Genomic DNA, 18,451 nt, shown 5'->3' on the forward strand with positions numbered 1-18,451 from the left:
TGTGGATGGTGATAGAATTTGGTTTTATATACAACTATTATAACTTTTCTTGTTATTGGTTCCGGAACAAAAATAACTGCTAAAATGTTATACATATATTTTTCTGCCATGAAAATAATTACATGGGCAATTATACATAAAAAATATATAATTTGTTAAAAATATTGTCACAGTTTAATGTAAAGTATAAAAAACAAAGTATCTTCGCAAAAATTAGTCACTTAGTTAGGTACTTACAAATTATAATTCGTCGAGGTAGCTGTAAAAACAAACTCTTAAAACGACTCATAGCATTAAAAAAGTTTTAGAGTAGGCCAAAGTAAATTTTAAGTACTGTAATAATCATATTAAGTACCTAGTGCACATATTAATCTTATTCTAAGTACTAATTATAAAAAAAATACTTAAACTAAATCTATATTCATTTACACTTCAAACAAATGGAAAACTTCAAAAATTTTGTTTAATAGTAATATTATTATTTATGGAATTGCTCGATGCATAGTTTGCAGGACCACGATCCCTCTGGCGGATCAGTCAAAGGCGGGGATAGACAGTACATATGATAACCACGATCACAGTCGTCACAAAACAACAACTGATCCTAAAAACATGTAAAAATTAACAGATTATTTCACGTTTAAAGAAAATGGAATTGAAACTTACATCGTTATCTGAATTTCCACAAACTGAGCAACATTTACATTCAATACACTGCCAACTGTATTTTTTTACTGATATTTTCATGTTTTCTGTGAACAGGAGACATGTTGGATGACCTAAAAAAAAAGACAAAACATAGAAAGAATAGGAGATTTTATTAACATTTCCTTATTATATCGGATATCAGAAGACCACATGTCATAATAGCAATGTTTTGACCACGGAGACATACGCTGCAGACGTTATAGTTAAAAAAATATCAGTTGTTAAAAGCTGACTGATGAGTGCATATTTATTACAGTAGAGTACTTAAAACAAAAATGAACTAATTGTGTAATTTAGTAGGTACTAAAATTCTGTGAAGTTGAATTTGATCTTTAAAAAACAGTTTATTTTTTATCTTAAAGATTAATAATAATAATAAAAAGTTGTAGGTCGATAATCTTTCAAAACCATGAAGAATTCATAAAAAGTATCTAACTATATCCACCTTTTTTCATTTAACTGTATAAAAGATGAATGTGTACGACTTTTTTGTAGCGTTCAATTGTTTGTTAAATTAGATGCCTAGATAAAAATTCAGTAATGGTCATAATCCGATGGAATTTTACGACATTCATCACTAACCCTTGTCAACAGTTCATTAGACGATTTATGACTTTAGCTTTTTCAAATTCCTAGATAAGCCGGTCCTGTTTATGAAAACACAACAAAAGTCCGCTACCTGTTTTTAGGGTGTATCAGGTAGTGGACTCATAAACAGGACCAGCTTATCTGTTTCGAGGTACTTTAGTTCCAGTTATAAGATGCTCTTTCTTCGTAAATGAGGAATTTGGAAAAGCTAAAATCATAAAACCAGTTTTAATTTCCGTGGGCGTTTTTGTGAAATTAAGTACTCATCTTCAGGTCATCCAGAAAATTCCATACTCCTGAGTAAGTGCCATCTACGTTGCACATGTACTACCATTTTTTTTTATTTCAACCAATACTGTAATTCTTAAAACTCTACTCTTAAATGTACTGTATTAAGTAATGAAGAGTGCTAAACATAACACATATCGGTTGGCCGGATTTTGATTTGGCTTTATTAACTGCATTTTATATGTATACATAAATTATACTATTTCCGAAAAACTGGGGTTTCTTTACTCAAAAATGTCATTCCTAGAAAGCGTTCTTAAAATGGCGCTTGATGAGGAGAAAACCACTTTTCATCGACTGCTACTGACAACGGAAAATGTAAAAAACAGCTAAAAACCTAAGGACAACAAGACGACGTTTTTTGTTAAACGCACGTTACAAACAAATTTAATAATGATTTTATTTCATACTATATGTACAGACTGACGGTTCGATCTCTTCACCGTTTTTTTTTTCAGTACCTATTGTCTTTTATCCAAGATGTTCGAATATCTGTAAACTGTGAAAACGGATCTAAGTATTTAAAAATTCCTTACGATTTCCGAAAAAATAAATTATGCTAATTACAAACTTGATAATAATTCTGGTTTTGTTCGAAATGAAAGAAATATATTTCATTAACGTCTTTTAAGATTTACACGTTTAAAAACAACTGCGGATAAGCTTCAAATCTAAGGAACCGATTATTTCAAAATTTTAAGTGTGCCTTAAGCTTCCCCGAAGCTAACATAAGTTGGCTTGAATATTAATTTCGACACTTTGATATCACTCTGTAGCGCAACTAAGCAGCAAAATGTTATCATATTTTAATAAAAATAATTCATGTTTCAACCACTTTTTTTTTATAAAATTTTTGTAAACATTCTATAAAATAAACGTCATCTAAGAACATTGTTTGCATTTTGCACCCTTCAATAAATTTAAAAAATTCTAAAACTATCGTGGCACATTAAAAGTTAACCAATACCTACCTAAATAGGAATTAATTAATAATTATAAATCAATTTATAAATAAAACCATCTAAAAATTAGACTGTTTTTGCACTTTTTTACTGCGCACAAGATTTCCATATTTTACTTAAAAAATATACTTTCTAACAAGTGTATGACAAAAAAAAAGTTATCGTTAATCGGCGATTTTTAAGGTGATACTTTTTTTTATTAAATAACTACTCAACGTAATTTTGCAGTCATCTAAAATGACTATTAATTGAAAATAATGAATTTCTAACCACCCTAAAAGAGTTGTCTGCATTATTAGAGAACTTAGGACTAGTTTTACGGTGAACCAAAGTGAACTTATTTGGAAACTTTTTAGCTAATGTCCACTTCTCTTCCTATGTAAATTCTATATAATTAGATAAATCATTTAGATCGCAATATTATAAAATAAATGGAAGCACACAAAACTTAGGAGAAAATACATAACCAACAAGATTCAATTGGTTCTGTCGCTAGTATTTTTGCAAAAATTTGTACCGTTTCCTAATCGCTCTAGGACGAATCTGTTGCAAAGTAATTGCACTAGATGATATTCAGAAAGATCGGAAATAAAAAAAATGGATAATAATACTGCAAAGGTTTACACGAAATTACGACAATGTTTCTGTTTAATACCCGAAATGATAAAAAATGTAAGGTCTTCCTTTTAAATTTTGAAAGCGTTTAATTAGACCATGTATAGTAGACAACTCTGTGTACTCTAATATCACTGTAGTGTTAAACTTTTAAGTATTTCGCAAAAAAAAGAAAAAAGAAAATCTGTTGATTCATTTCCGTTTTATGTCATCCGTCTTCACAACTGAGTATTAATGTTATTCAAATATGAAAGTCCGAAATATCAATAGGAAGGTGTTCCGCTCAACTACTATATTTTGCATTTATTGCAACATAACTTTTATTGTTGGCTCATCCGTAATGAACGACTTTTACTTTTACCATGATTAATAAATGTAAACGTCAGTATTCTTGACATAAAAAAAAACCAAAACAATCACATAAATTTATATGTATACTTATGTAATAAAACCTACGATGGTTGTTAGATAAAAAATTAAATTAAGATTCATACTAATCGGCTAGAAATCCCAAAGTGACTTTTTTTATTTAAATATATTTAGTAAACATCGTATAAAGTCCTGCGAAAAGAAACGTACAATTTAGTAACGATTACACAAATTGTCGCAAAATTACTCTGCAATTTTTACTACCCACATCCTTGTATGATAGTTGAAGCTGCAGTTAAAAAATATTAAATTTAATATGACTTAATGACGAACGCGATATATGCAATACAATACGCCACTTGTCTATAAAACTACACAAAAACAAAGAGTCAGTTTTACTTACCTTAATGAGAAAATAAAAGGGAATAGGTTATAACGAGTGCCGAAGAACAGTGACTTTCCAAGTTACGTAATTTTTCTCTAATATTATTTTGAATGCATCAAAATAAATTTAATTTTGAATAGTAATTTCAATGCATTAAAATAACAAGAAAAATGTTATGGAAAAATGACATAAATTGAAGTGCACCAATCCTCAGCACTGGAAAATTAACAACATTTTGTTGTATTGGCATCATTTTATTGCACGATTTTCACGATACATTTTTTAATAATATTAATCTTGGAAAATAACTGTTCTTACAACTCATTAGTGTATTATTATTATATTTGAATGATTTTTACACAACTTCCTGGTGAAATTATAATCTCCAATTCGTTACGGTGTAAATATCATCCAAAAGAAGTGACTCATTTGATACAGCACTATATAAAAGTAACTATGTGTAGGGATTGATTTAATTATTTTTAATTTTGGAGTTTCGGCAATACTTGATAATTTGCAAAACAGTACATAAATGCACCACAACTTAGATTAGATATGGTCATTGCCATAACATTATATGGATCACAATAACGCAGTGAAAAACGGAATAAAAACTTCCAACTATTTTCACTGACATTATGATGACCATTAAATGCAGGGCTTTCGATTAACAAAAAAATATTAACTTTATGCACCAAACAATAACTTTATCAGTTTCGTGTCACAAATAATGCCAACATAATTCTGCATCACGACGGTGCCAAAAAAAAAACTGCTCTTACAGAGCACACAAGAACTGAATTGGTTTTCAAACCTCTCATCTTACACCCCTGTGATTTCCCTTTTTATACTACTACTTTATAAGTATTGCCCATTTACAAATGTTATACTATTATAAATAAATAAGCCTTGACTAAATGAAATAAATAAATCCTTTAATTTTGGAAGACAATCCAATATGGATTTTTTCAAATAGAATTAGCCCCAACTAAAGAATAAATATTTGGTAATCCAGTCTATCTGGCAAGTTTTTTAACTAATTTACTTAGCTTAAAGCACAATACAGTTGATTAAGGATTATCTATAATATATCAATTAACTATAGAATAAAATAACTATGAACAATCAATGATAGAATCAACTGTTTTAAGTTAGCAGTGTATAGTACAAATCCGTAGATATTACAAACAAAAAAGGAACTGATAAACAAATAATACTGGACATTAAAATCATGTGTAAGATTTGTTTAAATGTTTGAGAATCGTCTATTTTGAAAGAATTGTTTTCATTTTGAGTTATAAGCTGTAGCTTGAATGGACTTTAGATGTAAATAAATTTAGTAATATTAAATACTAGACACTTTCAAAATGTCGAAGCTCTCTGGCTTATTCATTAATCAGGTAATTGAGATTGATTTCCTTAATCTCATGGTAATGATCTGACTGAAAATTGAACTAGGTATTCGAATATTTATCACAGATAAAAAAAAGTTTGAGCTTGTGAGATAAAAAGATAAACGTTTGTACATTTTTTGGCAGCTCATTAGTTCTATAGGAAACTTAATATCAACAATCTTGTAGATGAAAAAAATATATGCAATATATAAATGCCCAGTATTGGTCCTTCAGCGATTTAACTATCAGAAAAGAAATGACTAAGACGCAACATTTAGACAGTTTCCTTTACAACAATTTTCTACTTCAAAATTTTGATAAAATGGTGTTACGAATGTTTTGTCTTAAAACATCAGGTATAGGACCCACAATTTAAACATGCTACATACAAATAAACATTCAACAACCACTACAAGTCAACAGTAGTTTATGTAAATAATGATAATTAATAAACAACCTATAATGATTGTTGAGTATTTATATTTTTCTTAAATAATTTCCCAACGCTCCGTAAAAATTGGTCAACAACGAAACCTTCAACGTCTATTCTAGTAACAGTTTGAACTAAACTTTTTTTTTTCTTCCTCCTTTCTTATTATTTCCTTTATCATCGGCTTTCCCTCCGTTCTTACCTGATCTGCCACAATCTGAACATGAAACGAGTTCCTCCATTACTCCGGTTTTTTTGTTTTCTCTTGAATCGCCTAAGCAAAAGTCACAATACGGACTAGGTGCCGCTTTATCTTTACCACAGTCCATTGACGTAGATGGAGGAGGATCGATTTTTTCTGGAAGCAAAACAGGCATCGGAGGATCATCAACAGGAGGAGATGGTTGAGCAGGAAGATTTGGGGGGAGAGTGGGAGGTGTGTTCGATTGTGATGGTGGTTGTTGCATGATTTGTGGAGGTATAGGAGGCGGTGGGTTTGGTTGACGGCCTCGGCGACTCGGTGTACCTGTAGGATACAGTTCTGAGTTAACTCCACCATTATCTTTCTTCTAAAAAGGATACAATAAAAAAGTTATGAAACGGGTCACCTCAATCAAAAAAAAAAAAAAAAAAAAGTTTGATGCGAAATCAGTCTCAACAGAAAGTTTCTTTCTATATCGTGATTTGTATGATGCGTTGGCACCGATTTCCATCATACGAAAGAAAACTTAAAAAAAAAGATACACTCATGCTTCAAATCACACTCCTGAAACACATAATTATAGAACTGGTCAGTGTGCAGTAACTGATATTTTTCAATAATACACTTAACTGCCAAAATTAAGACTTGGATTTGTTAATAAATTACAAAATAAATTATTGAAGAAACTACAAAGTTAAATAAAAATATAAAACTGATCTAATAGAGCATATCATTCCAACTACTCATGCATGCAAATAACACTCAAATGAAAGTAAAAGAGATTATAAAGGCAGTACCGGGTGTCTGGTTCAAAAAGGAAACATAACTATCTTGATACACATGTCCTTGGATGGCGGGCCCTTGAGGTATGGCAGAAGGGGCCTCTTCCCCCATCCCCCCCAGCATGGGTGGCTGAGACATGACGGGCCCAGGCAACATCCCACCCATCATGGGCGGGTTGAGACCGTGCGGGGCCTGAATCAGCGCTGCGCCAAGCTGTGAGGAAGGGGTGGGGGCATTACTGTCGCGCGAGTTTTCATCACTAGCGCCCTCTTTGTGTGAATGGCTGTAGTGGTATGTCAACCCGGGCCGAGTCTTGTAACGCGCTCCGCACACTGAAATTTTTCAAAAAGAAAAAATGCCGAATTCCACTTTCTGATTACACGAAAACGATGAATTATGTTACAGACGATTTTCAAACGATAATCTTCTGAAAGCCAATTATTTTAAAAAGTGAAAATGGAAATCTCGAAAAGATCGATGAAGGTTAAGCCCCAAAGATACGCTCAGAAACTGTGCATTCAAAATTTAAGTAATGTAATAACATACATTACTAGAAAGCTATCTCGTAGTCCAAACCTGTATTATAGGCGTTACTTTTGTTATATATTGTCCTGTTCTTCCTTTTATGCCATTTTTGCGGTCGAATGTTGCATATTGCCCTATTATTTCTCAAAAACACGACATGGTTAATATAAACTAGGTACGTTATTAGTTGAACGAGGAAACGGTGTTAGTATAAAAAGCGAAACGGTGAATACAGCACAAATACCACCATCTTGAATACTTGTAGACTCGTCCAGATTCTTACACCGTAATTCAGAAGATCATCATTTTGAAATGAATAGAACTAGGGACTGGAACCGATAATTTTGTTCAAAATTTGGGTTGCGACAAGAAAGCACACAATACGCCCTATATACGTGTTAAAAGTTAGTTAGCAACAGACAAAACTAGGTGTAGCTTAAAGAACCCAAGCGCCAGGTAAGCGAACCCGAACCGAAATTTGGAATCGCAACAAAAAAGTGGAATTACACTACTGAAAAAATAATAACATTACTGTTTAGTAGACGTGACTTAAGCATGACACAGTTTCGGTTCGAGTCCCTGCCTAAACAATAAGAAGAAGCTGTACTAAGCATCAAGCATTCAAAAACATTATTATGGCTAAGAGAACTACAACTCATCTTCAACATAGTTCTTAAAGATTATTTTAATGTTACATGCTCAAGCACAGAGTTCTTTCTTTATAAGGTGAATTGAATATACTTCAAGTGAAACTGCATTGAAGTATGTACTTTTTCCAAACCAAACCAATACCCACTTATAAGGCATAAGAATATTATTGAATAAACAACTTACAAATCGCATAATAACATTCACAATAATCTGTCAAACCAACATCATAAAAGTGATAAACAAGTAATCCCAATTTTTCTCATTTTTTTTTTAAAGCTAAAACTGAATCTCAATTAACTCTACCTACCCGATTTTTTAGATTTATTTTTTCTAGATAAAATAAATAGCATGTCCTATGCACTTTTAACTGATGAACAAAGTAAGAAAGACGAGTTTATCATTCCCAAAAAGATCATCGTGAGATAAGGTTACCGAAATATTTCGTTTAAATTGAATATTTAAAAAAAAATAAAAATGTTCATTAACCGCAGTACATTTAATGGATGTCACAATGTAATAAAAATTAAAACAGTACCTAGGATAATTTTTTGTGATGACACAAACACTAAAATTTAAACTGATTTATCTGTGCAATAAATACAAACAAACTAATAAGGAACTTGTATCCAATTAATACAACGTTCGTGAAACAAAAGTTACCAACGCCTTACCGAGATCAGGACGTATTTTTCGATACAAATTTTAGAACACGTTTTTGCAATGCCGTCGAAAACTTTTTCGTGGTAATATATACTTCAGGGCATGGGTCAGTTGCGCGCAAACTACCTGCGAAGTAAGGGACAGTTGCGCGCAGCAGTCAGAAAGATTTGCTAATTGATAGATAATTGCCGAATAGCATACTGTATTTCAGTAGGTAAAGAATGCCCGGAGTTCCTAGCATTTTAGGAGCGGAAACGTATATCTACGTACATACAGTGTGTCGAACGAAGACAGAAAAAGAAATATACCGTTTTACAACATCTTGCCAAAATTATAAAAATTCTATTACATATAGTCTAGTGAAGACAACTAAAATTTTGTGGAGAAATCAAAATGAAAGAAGAATTGAGTGGTGTTTAAACTGAATTCAGTACGAAATGTGAGAATTCCAGATTAACCGTTAAAGCTACCACCCTTTAATGACTTCTTTGGAGTTTAGTTCTTTTAGTGAACCTAAGAGGAGAGAAGTCTATTCAATTGAAATAATTGTTATCAACTAGTGAAACATCCAATAAACAACTGACACGTCAGAGGTGGTGCTTATAGATTTGTGCGTACAACACTTAAAAATTACGGAAAGGAAAACAACGTTATAAGTTGTTCGAAAGGAAATCGAACTTAATATTGTGAAAAATGTCCAATTTGAAGTAGATTCAAAGTCAGTATCGCTTAAGTGACAAAAAAAAACTTTGTTAAGATAGTCACAAACCAACAGTTTAAGAAATATCTGATGTAAATTAATGTATGAAGGACACCAAGTTGATGACAGAAATACGGAAAAATAGGACGAAAGTTCAAGGAGTGGACAGTCGATTACATTAAATCATAAGTTCGTAAAGACGGTGTTTAATATTTGCGAATAACTAAGTGTAAAAACAAACACATTAAACCTGACATATAGGTTCTATACAGTCCTATAAACAGTGACCAGAAAGATGCGACTGAGGGAAACTGCCCCACAAAAAAGATCTTTCACACGGACGAAGCAGCATTTTAATATCTCAACTTCAAAGTTTTCTTTGCTGTTGGTTTCGGGATCAGTTATTTCGTGTTTTTTGTTAAAGTTTTATAGAAGAATTAAAAATATAACCGTAATAATATACGTTGTTTTCCATTTAATTATTTAGGCAATTATTTCCAGACGATCACATGAACAAATAAATGGAACGGTTATTTATTTAACGAAAATGTGAAGACTGGTCATCAACGTAATTTCAGCTATTGCAGTGAAATTAGTCACATATTTGAATAGATAATTTTAAAAGAAATTTAAAAATGGCACTAGAATTACTTGGAATTACGGCAATTACCGGAAACTTTACACCACTTTTGACTTTGAAATTTTTATTAAAAAAAAAAACCACTATACTATACGTTAAGTTGGACCATATATCTAATACTAATATATTGCTAACTCTTCAGAAGTAACATAGAAACGGTGTTCACGGACAGAGAGAGACAGAAGATGGTGTTTTCTGTCTATAAGAGTACCGAGGGTCTGTGCGCATGTACACAAAATAGAAGTGAAAGTACGAAATGTCAAAACGCCTCCAATCACGCTATCGACTACAAATCAAGCGAGTACGAGTGTATGCGCAGTACTGTTTAGTACCACAGATAGACAGAGAGGTCCGATATGTTGCCCTGCCGTTATGTTTTCGGACTCTTTTGAGGCCAATTAGCAATATAGTACTATTAGATATATGAGTTGGACAATATCAAAATTTAACTTCAATATGCAAAACTATATAGGTTATGAATCCCTAACAATTTCTGTATGTATGCAACCAAATATTGTAACCTTTTATTGGGAAATGCTGCGTCTGACTACTATGTACTAAAGACTTTAAAGTCACCAGTTATCAGTTTTATACATATAAAGAAATAATACTAATCAGGTACTAGTTAAAACTTAATATATCTAGAAAAATTGGGACTTTGTACTTGTAAAACTGAAGTACATATTCCAATATCGACAATATCGATTTATGAAAAATGAAATGTACCTAATCATAAAATAAAATTCAGAAGTACACTCACGTTCACAAGCAAATGGTTTCTCTGGATCGCCAGGCGTTGGCTCAAAACTGTGAACTGCCTTCTTTCTACCTCTTCCACTGCCTTTCTTTCTGCCTGGAGCATTGGGTGAATCTGTGCCTCCTCGACCCTGCAGACAAACCATATTTGAAACAAACTTAAATGGCTAGGAGGGAATTTCGGATTTATTTATTTATTTGCAGCTCTGAAGTAAAAATATATACTCACCCTGGTTGTAGTCTTTTTCCTTTTACTTCTTTTACTATATGTTTCTTCATAATCTAGATCAGAATCTGGATCAGGTTCATCATACGTATCCATTTCTAACATGTCTTGATCATCATAATACCAATCCTAAATAATAATAAACAAATGTTATCAGTAATTAAACAATTATTATCATAACTGTACATTACCTTGGAAACATCGTCCTTTAATAACAGTTGACTATCTTTACTATCTGTGTCTTGTAAAGCCGGATTTTCAATTTGCGAAATATTATGCATATCAACTTCACCATCCAACATTGAGTCCGCAGCTCTAGCAAATGCTCGTGAATTCATGATTAAGTACTGTCTTCGTTTCTTTCGCCACCTTTGTCTGGGATATGCATAAATTTGTCCCGGAACCAATCCAGGAATTCGCTGTCTTTTGTGCATAAATAATGCAGAATGGTTTTGTGCTACGCCTGTTTGAGTGTCTATGAACGGAAGTCGTAATCTTCTTTCGATACATAATCTTGTATTGTAATTTAAGGAACTTTCTATGCTTTCTTTATACAAAGGATCATTTAAAAAGCTAGAAACAAACGTACGAAATATACTTAAATAATCTACTACTGAATATTGTTCAAATAACTTCTCATGAGTGTAGGTACACACATGTAACAAGAATTATAACAAGGAACACTTCACAAACCCTCACAAGAAATTTGATCGTCTTAGAGAGACTACACAAAGGTAGTTCAAGGGTGTGAAACATTAGTTGTAAAATCCTACACAGTTCAGAAGTCATATGATCACTCGTAAGTTATTGATTTTCTCGCTCTGATATTAGGGCTGGTGCTAAACGAAAATGCTTCTTTTTTTTTCACATTCAAATGACTGCTTTTTCTAGTTGTACCTTAGGTTAACATATTTCAATAATTTTACTGTCTACAAGAATACAAGACTGCATATTAGGAATTTCTCTAAAATTATTCCAAATTTACGAGAAGCTTCTCGCGTAAAAAATTAGTAGCTGGTATTGCCTCAATGTTATTGTAACAAAACAGATAACTAGGTTGTATGTTAAGTACATTTTTAAATGGTAAGGAATAACAAAGATGCTTTTGAAATTGTATTTCTGGTTGCGTCTTGATTTTTTAGGTGCCGCCGACCTTCTTGTGAGTAACTTTGTATAGTAATAAGTACTCTTTTATATTATTTGTTTACCATGTACACCTTCAACATTGGGTACGCTAATAGCTAAAGCTCCAGAGCAGGGACAAAAATACCAACTAAAAGTGTTTTTGTGTGTTTTCCCCAAATGTTTCTCTATGACAGCATCGATTTTGAACATAATTACGTGGACAGTAATGATAGGAAATATCAAATTTTGAACTACGCAAGCAGAAATCTCTCGAGAACTTAATCAATATACTTGCCAGAATTAACATCACAATACAGCAAAGCCACAGTAGCGCCACCGCACCATTTGTAATGTGGGTTTGATTTACCACTCGGATAGCTTAATGTGTCCCTGTTCTATAAATTTTCAACAGAGAAGTGGTTACCACCTTTTTCGTATTTTATTGTCAGTTTTAATCTTTTTCGACCTCTCACATAAAGTACCCCACAGTTGTCGCTTGTGAACAGGGCTTTAGAAAATATCTATTCTGCTTACATACAAACGAAGATGTGGCTCATAATAATCTATTAGCATAGCTGAAGTTGTGTTTGGCTTTAAAGTAACTGAATCTTACATGTGTAGTAGAAATATATAGATTTTTGTTATCATTATGGTGATTCTGTATGCTCGTCATTGGATTGCAATTTTTTTGATATTTTAGAAATTGATATGCATTCGCTAAAAAAATTATTATTATGATCGTACTAGTCTTGTCTAGCACATATGTTAAGTTACTCTTTTTTCATTTCAGTAACAGGTAATTTGCCATACTTTTAAAGGTTTTAATAGCCACTTTATTTAACTGCCAAGTAAAATATTTGTGAAGGGCGCAAATAACAAGTACAGTACCTTTCCATTCATCAATAGTTGGGAATAATTTTTTTATAGAATGCTTTTTTTCAATGTTTACTTTAAAAAATAGGCTAAATCAGAAATTAGGTACATCTTATAGTCCTTTTGTGAAACAAGTATCGTTTGTTCACGAAAAAATTAAAAATATCTACAAATTTTGTTCTGATGTTAAGTTAATTTTTTTCAATCCATTTATAACAATAAAATCTACAATTGGGTTTATTGATCGTGGAACTTCATGATCTCGTCTACGAAACTTGAAATAAACATCATTTTACATGCAAAAAGTAAAATTACAAAATATAATTACAGATGAAAATAATGTTATGTCTACGGTGGTGCAAAATAACTAAAATATATCGGAAAGATGCCAACAGGCCCAACTGTAGTAAAATTTTTGGAAGCTTTATTTAACATCAACACAATATACAGGAACTTCTTGGAGAATTAAATTTATCCCTCGATTTTGTAAAACGCCAATGTTTAAGTTCACCTATTTTAGTCAAATTTGTTTAACCGGCATCGCATCAATACTTTTTGGCATCTGGGAGGTTCAGCAAGGGTTCAACCCATTTATTGATCCCAATTTTTTGGCCGGCGTCGCATCCAAACTTTTTGGTACTTGGACTGGGGGTTCCAACATCGAATTTCACGCCGCTGCAGCGCGCTGCGTGTTGTATGTACGCTTAAATTCAGCTCTAATAGTACATTCAGCACATATAACATGCAGGCGTTTCTAGTAATCAACTTTAGTAGTTAGAATGGGTTATATGTAAAGGAGATGAAGCTTTTTCATTTAACGCCTCCCTAACAAAGAAACTTAGACCTAGTTCATTCATTTAAAAGACACAACATGAATCTGAATGTATACTGTTTGCGGAGTGGAAGAGTCTCACGTACCTTTCTACTTTTTCCAGATTGGTTTGATTAATGGGAGGAATTGGTGCACTAACAACAGCAGCCATTTTTGATTGACTCCACAGTTCCACACGCAAACGCCACGACCACAGACACACAACGCTGACGCAGCACAAGGAGCAACAGCAACTCGGCAACACAGAACACAGCCCAAAGCTTTTAGAGGCAGGAGATAACCGGGGGAGCTTACGACAACGGTCGATTATACAACTTCCTCACTGTGCGCAGGTTCACACAATTATTTTATTGCAGGAAAAACGGTACCAAAATGTCCTGCAATGTTCTCTGCATTGCACATGAATATATTTCACCGTCATCTTAATCCAACAACAGTCTGCATAAAAGTTTCCAAACCCAAAAAATTAAGTAGTATCGTAAAAAGGAAATTTCTGATGTTAATATATTTAGATCCTCTTATTTTTTTTTTTATAAAAATTAAAGTGACAAATCTTAAGGAAAAAATATCCTTCTATGCAGTGTTGGGAATATACACAAAAACGGTCCTGTATTATACTTTCTGCATAATTTTCATGTATGATACCTACCTATTTTATACTTTTAATAACACAATGTTCATTTTACAGCAGAAAACTATTGCATATCTACTTGCTACTACTATATACCTATTTTAGAAATTCGTGTAAATTTAATACCAATAAAACTCAAAACTCAGCCGTCTACAACCAAACTAACTACTTTGATAGATAATTCTGATGAGGAAATGAAAAATAAAAATGAACAAATACTCATTCTTAATATCTTATTTATGATGATGATGTTCATATGACGGGGATGACGAAGTAGAAGATACAATGAATGACAACAACAACAGTGATAAACATTCTCTCACGGATATGATGACTGCAACATCAACAATTACAAAAGATGTAAAAATAAACAATAATAGGAGGTCATGGAGGTAGAATATTACCTCCATGGGAGATCAGCATTTGCCAAGATTTTTTCGTGTTTGTAACATATCATTTTCTGTTGTGGAATCCAAGTGGTTTACGATCTTGTGTATTTTTTTAAAACCATCTTACTTACCTATTGGCCTCCAACTGTAGAAAGCGTCGTCAGAAAAACTGCTTGATGGGAGTTACAATGATGAGTTACAAAATAGAGAATTAAATCTAGGAAATGAATGCTGTTGTTTGCTAACTAATGGATGGAAGAATTCATCAAATAATGCAAAAAATGTAGCAGCCATGTTGCAAAATCCTAGTGATGACTCCGTTTTCCTGAATTCATGGGATTTAAGTGAAGACGGCCATGGTGAAGACCAAGAAACTGGGGAAAAACTATTTGAGATCGTACAAGAGTGTATCCAGATATTGCAAGAAATTTATCATACAAAACTATATGCAGTGGTTTCAGACAACGCTGCAAATATGCTTAAAATGCCGCAAATTTGCTTACTCAAGATCTAGTACCGCTGAGGAAATTGTGTCAGTTTTAAAAATATATTCAAGGACTGAAATTGAAAAACGTATCATAAAAAATGGGGGTACTAAAATTAACTTACCAACAGACACACGTTGGTTTCATATGGAAATGCTGTCAACTGCTTTTTAATTCATTTACAAATATTTAAAAAAAATAGCTGCACTTGAAGTTTTAATTTTTAGTAGTGTTGTTAGTGAATAGATATCCGGAAAATATTCAGCTATTAAGGGGACTCGCTAGACGAGGTATAACATTTTTTTGGTTTTTTGTATGACAATCCAACTCGAAAATTCTTAACAAATACAATGGCAGAATTGTTTGAAATTTGTCCAATGGCATTCACCGAAAAATTTTTTCAGTGAAAAAACATTCTTCTGTCAGGCAACAACACTGTTTTTCAGCGAAATAAATTATGTCAAATTAATTTGTCAAACTTGTCAAATGAACTTTAATAAAAAAAAACGATAATACAAATTACTTTTCTGTTGGCGTTAAAGGCATAATCTTCCAAAATACTGGCCACCTCGTTCATTTCGACTGCTTTATTTAGAGGAAACTTGCGTATTTCACAAAATTCTGTAAACTGCTTCCAAATTGAATCTTGCGTTCTTGCGGTCTTTCGGCACTGACTTTCTTTCACTGCATTTCGAATTTCATACACAGTCTTATTACCAAATCTTGCTCCCAGAATTAAGAAAATCAACCAGCAGCACACACAAAATTTGATGTTTAGAAATTTATTTACGTTTTGCTTTGTTGTTTTGTTACTAGTTATTTACACTAAGTAGGTATGGTTACTCAACGAATACGCTAACTATAAATTATGTGAATTATTGTCCGTAAAAAGTTTAAATAAAAATTTTCTCTTTGGATTGTCAAGCCGAATATAACTCGTGATCTGATTTTTTCTGCAAAATTTGTGTGATTATTGCACTCACATGTCACATGATGTCAACTGACCAATCAAACGCGTCAATATTTGTAAATTCAACCAATCAGCATACAATTACGTGATAATTGCACACTGTGCAATTACCACTACCGATAATTATCACTAGCCAGATGTGCCAACTATAAGATAAGCAAGTACCAGTTAATTGCAAAAAAAAACAAGAGGTTACTAACCAAATATTTAATTATGAAACTAAGAATTGTAATTAATTATGGTACAGTTGTAGTAATTTACAGGGGTTTGTGTGCTTGGTGAAGTAGTAACTATATTTTTAGACATTTGTACCAAAGCAGACGGTGCGCAATTTGTGGATTTGTTATTAGACTCTTCCATAGCCGTTGAGTTGGCGCGTAATTTGTCAATCATTTGATAATGATGATCTCCATCGAGCTGAAGGTATGGTTTGATGGAGAAAGTATTGGCATGACCGGTAATCTTTATAAGCTGTTCTTCACCGACTCCCGCTTTTGCAAGTTGCGACACTGCAGTTGACCGTAATGAATGATTACTAATCTTCTTTTTCTTTATGTCGATGCCTATTTCTTCTGCGGCGGTTCTTGTCCATTTCCCCATTTCATTCCTTCCAACGGGTGAATTTTTGAACCATCCTACAGAACTAGGTTCTCTCCATGCAGGATTTGGCGTTAAAAATAAACGATCGGTGGTTATATGTTTACCTCTCTTGCTCAGCATTTTTTTGTAGAGCCTTAAATAATAAAATAATTATTATTTTGTATTTGAAACAGTATTTAATTACCTAACAGGGCAAATTCTAGGATCTGTGGTGTTTGTTGCAAGCCATTTGCTGTCTGTTAATTTATGGCTACCTCCTTGAGCTGTTTTGGAAAAAATACAATTGTATTCTATTCGCCCCGTAGGCAAACCACAATTATCACTTTCTTCCTTAAAATGTTTGATAGTAACGTTAACACCTTCACATCCCCTCCAAGCTAATTCTAATCCAGCCACATAAAAAAACATTTTCTGTAAACCATCTGGCGTGTCTTCGTTATAAATCTTTAGAATCTTGTTGTATTCTTCTAGAGTCAAAATTGAGGAACTAGTTTTGCGTTTTTCCGGTTGTATTTGTAGGTTCCGGCGTTTTGCGTCGCGTGCATTTCTACTACCCTTGAATTCCAGGTCAACAAAAGGATCAAACTTTATACCAAATTTATTGAAATACAGTTCTTGCAACTGCTTTGCCGTTACATTCCACATCGTTTTTATTACTGCTTCTTTGTAGTCATTACCATCGACTTTTTTCATATTGTACCCCCAATCTTTGAGGATGAATGCTAGTTTTTCCGTGGAAGTGTTTCCATCAAAAACATATTTGCGTTCACCGCAAAACTTCTCAAATTGCCTCCAGATTGAATTTCGTGAGTTCTTCGTATTTAGCGGCGTAATGTTTGTAATAGAATCATCAATTTCTTTTGGCGTGTTACGACCAAAACGAAAATTGGACATGGTTTTTTAAACCCACACAAATTTTGCAAAATGGCTGTTCTTATTTACTTGCGTCGCCATAGTATCGCACACCAAACTACTTCGTAAATCATTATAAAATTATTTTTAAAATGTTTGTTCTTGCAATAATCTGTTGAATATATTGCGTGCATCACAATGAAATCGATAATTTTGAACAACAATAATCTCTCATGCTTGTTGCCTAAGAAAAATGCACTCGTGCTAAAGCACTCGTGCGTTTTCAATGCAACAAGCATTCGAGTTATTGTTGCTCAAAATTATCGATAACATTGCGATGCACTTAATATATTATAACTGAAAATTAACTCGTAGCTGTTGCTTTTGGAAAATCACACTCGTCTCCTTCGTCGACTCGTGTGATTTTCGTCGCAACAGCTACTCGTTAATTTGTGTCACAAATTTTGTCGGAAAAAATCAGACCACTTGTTATATTATATTTGAAAAAATTATATTAATATAGATGTATCATGCATCAAACTGCAGCTTTTTTCATATTCTAGAGCGCAGAGACCAGTTCAATCAATTAAAAAAATATGACTGAGAAATATCGTAAAAAAAGCATCATTGTATGTTTTCTTTTCAAGTTTTTTGAGTCATAACCATCATAGAATCGCTTGAAAATTCGCACATGGATAAAACATCACTTTTTACAGGCCGCAGAGTCATTAAATGTTTGTTAGTGGTACAATTTGTTTAAATAATAATGTGTTTATTAAAATCAAAATATACCACAAATTAATGCAAAATAC

At 32.7% G+C, this 18,451-nt stretch overlaps 1 protein-coding gene across 2 annotated transcripts; it reads right to left on the bottom strand.

Annotated features, from left to right (window-relative positions):
* Positions 1-80: 80 nt before the first annotated feature.
* LOC135143286 (zinc finger protein ubi-d4 A) lies at positions 81-13,992 on the bottom strand. Of its 2 annotated transcripts, XM_064075154.1 has the most exons (8): positions 13,799-13,975; positions 11,074-11,455; positions 10,886-11,011; positions 10,661-10,787; positions 6,739-7,056; positions 5,942-6,265; positions 667-779; positions 81-604 (listed from the first exon to the last, which is right to left on the bottom strand). In XM_064075154.1, exons 1-8 carry the CDS (start codon positions 13,861-13,863, stop codon positions 479-481), a joined length of 1,581 nt encoding a protein of 526 aa, XP_063931224.1. In that variant the 5' UTR covers positions 13,864-13,975; the 3' UTR covers positions 81-478. The 2 variants fall into 2 exon arrangements, with proteins under 2 accessions (XP_063931224.1, XP_063931225.1); XM_064075155.1 differs by lacking the exon at positions 6,739-7,056 and having other exon boundaries at positions 13,799-13,992.
* Between the last annotated feature and the right edge of the window lie 4,459 nt (positions 13,993-18,451).

The sequence above is a fragment of the Zophobas morio genome, unplaced genomic scaffold (assembly GCF_036711695.1).
Source record: "Zophobas morio isolate AGI-343-1 ecotype UQ-CSIRO unplaced genomic scaffold, CSIRO_AGI_Zmor_V1 ptg000058l, whole genome shotgun sequence".
NCBI classification, from domain to species: domain Eukaryota; kingdom Metazoa; phylum Arthropoda; class Insecta; order Coleoptera; family Tenebrionidae; genus Zophobas; species Zophobas morio.